Genomic DNA, 6,363 nt, shown 5'->3' with positions numbered 1-6,363 from the left:
GGTTTTTCGGTTCAGTTCGGTTTTAGAAATATAAAAATTTCGTTTTTTCGGTTCAGTTCGGGCGAAAAAAAACCCGAAAAACCGAATTATATATATATTTTTATTATTTTAATACTATATTTTATATATATTTTTAATATATATTACTTATATAATATGTATTAAATATATTTTTTTATTAATTTTATATTTTTTATATATAGTTTTTATTAGTAGTATATATAAAATAGATTATATTACATACATATATTAATATATTTATGTATTTTTTTTCGGCTTTTCGGTTTTTTAAATTAATTTCAGTTTTTCGGTTTAGTTCAGTTTTTGAAGTTCGATTTTTCGGTTTCAGTTTTCGGATTCGGTTTGATTTTGAACTAAATTCGATTTTTCGGTTTTGGTTCTGTTTTTTTTTTCGGTTTTAGTTCGGTTTAGACAAAAAAATAGAACCAAAACCCGAATGCTCACCCCTATCTGTTGATTTAACAAATTACACAAAGGCCAAATAGCTCATTTCGCCTTAATATTATTGAATGAAAAGAACTAATAAAGGCTTTGCAAATTAATCTCCTTTAATTGCCAGAGTTTTTTTGGCCCAAAAAGGACGTGGTTGGTGAAAATCAACATCATTTCCTGTCCTTGAACACCCAAATATACCCATATTTTTTTTACTGAAAATAATAGAGAAAAAATGAATTGAAAAACAGTAAGAAAACATGAAGAGAGCAAGTGGAGAATAAATCATAACAAAATATCAGTGTCATTATACATTGATAATATAGGACACCACCAAAACTGACTTCCCAATTGTGGGATCAAAAATGGACTACTGAGTTCATAACCTCACATGCATGTTTCATTCTTCATCAGAATAATTGAACTTCACCGAGTGCGACTGCAGGTCAATTTGTCCTCCTCTGTAGCTACCGCGCTTCTTCTTGGTTTTCTCGTGACGGAAGCCCCTACATACGACAGAGCAAGAGGGTCAGGATAAAGTACACAACAAAAGCAAAGAAATGTGTACTGAAACAAATCAAAAACAAGATTTTCAGAGCTCAACAAAAGCAAAGAAATGTGTACTGAAAAGAAGAATGATATAGCAATACCAGTGTCGTAAGGATAATTTCAGATAACCAAAAAAATGGAAATTGATGGGTGAGGATCACGGTTTTAAAAAATACTTGTACTAAATTAGATTTAGAGAACTCATACGCAGTTCATTCACAGAATGATTTCGGTTTGCTTTGAAATTTAGTTATTTTTCTGAAATTCAATAAATGCTCCATTTTACTCTACCCAGCCCACGCCCATAAAAAAAAGAAGGAAAAATAAAATAAAATCCCATGAAGATACAAGCATTATTTTTTTTTATCGGGGGGAACTCTAGGTGGTAAGTGTTAAATAGAAACACACCTTCCTTTGACTTGTCCCAAGACTTCTTGTGCTTTAGCACCATAACCAGTTTCGGCACCATCCTGCAATGAATAACATAAGAAATTAATATCACAAGACAAAAGATATCACATTCTTTCCACAAGAGTCAACAAAAAGCAATTTTATGCCACTTTCTTCCACAATCACCCAACCTATTTGAACTTTATAACCAATAGGTGAATGAACCTAGAGGGTCAACTCAAGGCTTGTTAGTATTGAAAAAGGTAACAGAAGTCAATAAGTGCGCCATTAACTCCATCGACAAATGGATCAAGCAAGAAAATTACTATCCAGACAAACCATGCGATTTTAATAAGTGCGCCATTAACTCCATAGACAAATGTATTTTGTTGATATCCATCCATATACAAATTTTTTCTGCCCATAAGGTAGCTCTTAGTGTAATTTCAGCTGGAATGATTCCACATTCAATATTTCACTTGCAGAATACTAAAGGCCTAATTGTTAAGTCTAAAGAACTAACTAATGGAGAATTAAAGAAGGCGCTCGGTTCAAATTCCTCAATGGTAATGATGTGCTGATATTAAGGAGAACAGAAAATGAGTTCAATCTGATTAATGGAGGTGATAATTATTGGAAATGGGGCAGTCACTGAGGATTCCTTAACCCAACATCATAAGTAGGAATAATTCCCTTCTGATGCTAATCAGCAATCCTATGACTTCAATAAATTATACTCCCTCCGTCCCAAGGAAGATGACCCCTTCCTTGGGCGGCACGAGAATTTATGCAAATTTATTTTGTGTGTTAAGTGGAGATAGTAAAGTAAGAGAGAAGGACTAAAGTAGAGATAAAGTGTTTCTATTTTTAGTAATGGGTCATCTTGGTTGTAACAAACCAAAAAGGAAAGTGGGTCATCTTCAGTGGGACGGGGGAAGTACCTTTTAAGAGATTTTTTATGGGATAACATGAGAATTAATGTTAATTGGATTGCATGATATTATTATACAAGAAGATTTTAATCACTTTAGCAGTTACAAACACAAATAGACATGCACATTCACTGACAAATATAGTACTATATAATCAGCCAACAAGACAAGGAACCACAAACCTTTGCCCAATAAGAATTATCTTGAAGTCTGTCATCAACAAATTCCACCTCATCAATCTTCACTCTTTGGAATGCTTTCACTGATGTTGGCTGCAACAAAAATCAAACTTATTTCCAACATGGACTAAAGGCAAAACTTGAAATATGTAAGAATAAACACATTTTGAGATGCTCAATACACTACAAGATTCCAAGAACATACAAATGAGAGCAACAAGATAGTTTTTTACTCACATTCTGAATATGCACAAGCCACCATACTTTGCATGCATGAAATGGACATATATACTCCCTCCGTCCCAAGGAAGACGACCCCTTCCTTGGACGGAACGGGATTTTATGTAGCTTTATTTTGTGTGTTAAGTAAAGAGAATAAAGTAAGAGAGAGGGAATAAAGTAGAGATAAAGGTGTTTCTATTTTTAGTAATGAGTCATCTTGGTTGGGACAAACCAAAAAAGAACGTGGGTCACCTTCAGCGGGATGGAGGGAGTACCTTGCATGCATGAAATTCTAGAACAAGTAACAGCCCCATCCGCCTAATTACTTTCATTTGAATTATGATTATGAATGGAATTAAAGTGTGCATCTATAACATTATACAGGAGATAGTAGATACTAGATCTTTATAGTGATACTACTATCAATACAAGAGATGCACCTTCAGGATTCAAAATATAATCTTTGCTTACATACATACTAGCTAAAATGATTATGGGGCATCCATATAACAATATGGAGTACTACACAAGTATCTAGTTAAAATTAGTATTATTATTATACTATTACTTAAGAACAGAGACATGCACATACCTCAGAACTTTTGGGTTGTTTGCTTGCAGATTTTTTCTGACTTGCTTTGTCCGTTTCATTGTTGTTAGCAGAGAATTTTGGCAAATCCTCTTCAGTAGTTTCACTCTTTGCTTGTTCATCTTTGCCTTCTTCAAGACCTTTGGACTTTTTAGACTTTGACTCTTCAATTGTTACTTCCTCATCAGATTTATTTTCAGTTTCGCCAAGACCCATTCTTTTTCTTTTCTTGGATGCCTTCTTAGATTCATCAATCACATCTTCTGCAGCCTCAGCCTTTTCAGATGATAGAACTTCTTGCTTCTGTTCTGGTACATCAGCATCCGGCTTTGATGCCAACTTGCTTTTCTTCTTCTTCTTTTCTTTCGGTTTTTTAGTCAATTGATCCTCCTCTAATTCAGGCACTTTGCCACCCAATGCCTTTGATGTCTTGCCACTTTCTTCCTCATTGCCATTCTCATGTGATTCATTTATCTTTTCTGTCATGACTGTATCTCCAAGTGTTTTTTCACTACCATTGACTGAAGTGCCATCCTTGCTCTTTTTCTTCTTCTTCTTGCCTTTAATTTCCTCAGCAGCTGTGCCATTTGCAGTCTTTTCTTCCGCGTCAACTACCTGTTCTTCTGGACAGAAGGAGAGAACATGTCATTCAAAATCCAATCATCCAATAATCAGGATGAAAATAAGTGGAACTCGAACATGAAGTCATCCAATAAACAATACCTTGCTTCGCCTCAAACTTAAATACTTTGCAGGCATTATTGCTGCAGAGAAAGACAATGATAGCAGCATGAATACAAATTGTGAAGACATACAAAGGAATAAACATAACAAGCATAGGAGAGCGGTAAATAACAAATCAAGATGAAGTTTTGGTTTTCATTAAGTACATATAAGACCCTGAACGTTAAGACTACTGAATTCGCTTACCTAATCTCCAGATATTTGGAGAAAACATCATTCAAATTAAGCGCCTTCCCCTTCCAATCCTCGCCCTTCCACCAAAATATGACAAGGTCAGCAACAGAGTCATATGCAGAAACAAATTTGTAGATCAAACATTCGATTCCAACCAAATTAATCTATCTATCATCAATCGAAAACACAACACACGCAATACCTCAATCTCAGCTTCGGCGCAGAATCGTTTGAAGACTTTGGAAAAGCCCTTGTTCTGGAGCCAGAGCGCGACGGAGAAGACCAAAACAGACTCGTCTTCGGGCTTCAACTGGGCCATTGGTGTCGAAGCCGAACGGTTCAGCTGCTGCTGCTGCTGGAGAAGAATTTGGCGCGGCTTGAATGCAATGAGGGAAGACGAGCTAGGGCCGGCGTCAGAGCTTCCAAGCATACGATTCGCGTGTGTCTAGAAGCTTCTTAGCGGCGCGGCAGTGCTCTTCCCAGTCGATGGAAAAGGGTTTTTCTGCAAATTGGGGGTTTTTTTCTCTTTCTATTTATATACTGTAAATTATTTTTAGGGTTTGGCGCGGTACATTTAAAAAATAAAGAAAATTAAGATACCAAATTCAATTTCCCAACTATATTTAAACAATAAAATAAACTGGGCCAAGCTGACTTAGCCCGATCTAGGGTTCATGGGCTTGAGCTTGGCTCATTCGATGAAGTTGACTTTATTTTCCAAGCTAATAAATAGAGTAAACGAGACTCCTATTCGTGGACAGTACCTTGTAAAACGAGAATGTGTGTTTCACTTCATTGCGTTCTTATCATAAATTATTCATTAATTTCCAAATATATTATTTCCCATCTAAAGTAATTCATACTCCACATATCAATTGTCACCTTATTAGCAAGATTAAATCTCATTTTAATAGTAATAGCCAAATTCCGATTTTGAAGATTGAGTCAATTAAGTAGTAGCAACAATTACTATGGTAAGAAGTCATCCATATGCAGGTACTTTGTTATTTTCCATTTATCATTAAATATTACCAAAATTTATGCATTTCATTTTCTCATAAATTCTGAAAATGTTAAGCCTGGAGAATCATAAGCTGGAGGATCATAATTCTACATTTGGTTGAAGAAAACATAAATTGAAGGATCATATTTCTACACTCAATCGGTTGCAATGAAGAATATTTTGTTTTCATAACCCTCATGCTTTTTGTCATTCTTTTTTATTAGTTTTCGATATTATGTTTATTATCAAACCTTATGATTTATTTCGTATAAGTATCTCGATTGTAATTATTTTTCATAAACCATATAGCATCATCTTAAAAGTAATTTTATGATAATTATGAAAAAAATTCTTATTGCATATATTAATTCGATGAAATCTGAATGATATAGTAACTCTTATTAACAATGTTCATTTTGTAATGTTATAATGACTTAATTTATGTACATAGCGACATGAATTCAGTGTAATTATAATTAAGTATTTTTTTTTTAATTTTTAGTAATGCAAATGAGTACAGATGACATTAGACAACTGATTCCTAAATTTTTTAGCCTCCATGCAATAATTGGAAATAAGCTACTACTAAGGAGTATATCCATATAACAGTGGATATTGGATAATTAATTAATCATAATTCACACCTAAGCCACATTAAATTTAAGTTGTTTTTTAATTGATTTCTCTATATTTTGTTTTGTATTTTTATCAAAATTGTTATATATTATTTGAATATAATGAATTATGAATATATTATATTTTGTGTAATTTCAGGTAGTGGAAGTGTAGATGGAGCTGGGAAATGCTGTAAGAATTTCCCAAGTGTTGGGAAATGCATACCAAATGTTGATGATAATCCAGAAAATGATGGAAAATGCTGGCTTTTCTGCATCAATGATTGTGAACAATTAGGAGGTTTCTGGAAACTTGTTGGAAGATCTCATGTCATTGCAAGTGTTGATCTTACCAATATTTAAAGTGTAACAATTTTTATTGTAAAATTGGAGCAGAATGGTACACTATAATGTTTTACCTATTACTAATGTCAATGCATTATTTATAAATTCTTATCCAAAGTGGGTGTTTTCACTATAACCCAACTTTAAATAATAAGGAATATCAACCACG

General features: G+C 33.8%; 1 protein-coding gene across 2 annotated transcripts; it reads right to left on the bottom strand.

Moving 5' to 3' along the window:
• Positions 1–718: 718 nt before the first annotated feature.
• On the bottom strand, positions 719–4,751 carry LOC125215030 (nucleolar and coiled-body phosphoprotein 1-like). Of its 2 annotated transcripts, none has more exons than XM_048116314.1 (7): positions 4,435–4,751; positions 4,245–4,309; positions 4,038–4,078; positions 3,318–3,937; positions 2,507–2,596; positions 1,411–1,472; positions 719–959 (listed from the first exon to the last, which is right to left on the bottom strand). In XM_048116314.1, the coding sequence occupies exons 1-7, from the start codon at positions 4,660–4,662 to the stop codon at positions 854–856; spliced, it is 1,212 nt and encodes a 403-aa protein (XP_047972271.1). In that variant the 5' UTR covers positions 4,663–4,751; the 3' UTR covers positions 719–853. The 2 variants fall into 2 exon arrangements, with proteins under 2 accessions (XP_047972271.1, XP_047972272.1); XM_048116315.1 differs by having other exon boundaries at positions 3,318–3,934.
• Between the last annotated feature and the right edge of the window lie 1,612 nt (positions 4,752–6,363).

This window comes from Salvia hispanica, chromosome 3 (assembly GCF_023119035.1).
Source record: "Salvia hispanica cultivar TCC Black 2014 chromosome 3, UniMelb_Shisp_WGS_1.0, whole genome shotgun sequence".
Classification (NCBI taxonomy): domain Eukaryota; kingdom Viridiplantae; phylum Streptophyta; class Magnoliopsida; order Lamiales; family Lamiaceae; genus Salvia; species Salvia hispanica.
This window is presented reverse-complemented; position numbering and strand designations above follow the sequence as displayed.

What these genes read in the sequence shown, in the direction of transcription:
- LOC125215030 (XM_048116314.1), bottom strand. Translation starts at nt 4,662, where the DNA reads ATGCTTGGAAGCTCTGACGCCGGCCCTAGCTCGTCTTCCCTCATTGCA. An exon ending in TAAGTTTGAGGCGAAGCAAG is followed by an intron (nt 3,938 to 4,037) that starts GTATTGTTTATT and finishes CCTTCTGTCCAG; the next exon opens with AAGAACAGGTAGTTGACGCG. An exon ending in ATAATTCTTATTGGGCAAAG is followed by an intron (nt 1,473 to 2,506) that starts GTTTGTGGTTCC and finishes TATTCATTGCAG; the next exon opens with GATGGTGCCGAAACTGGTTA.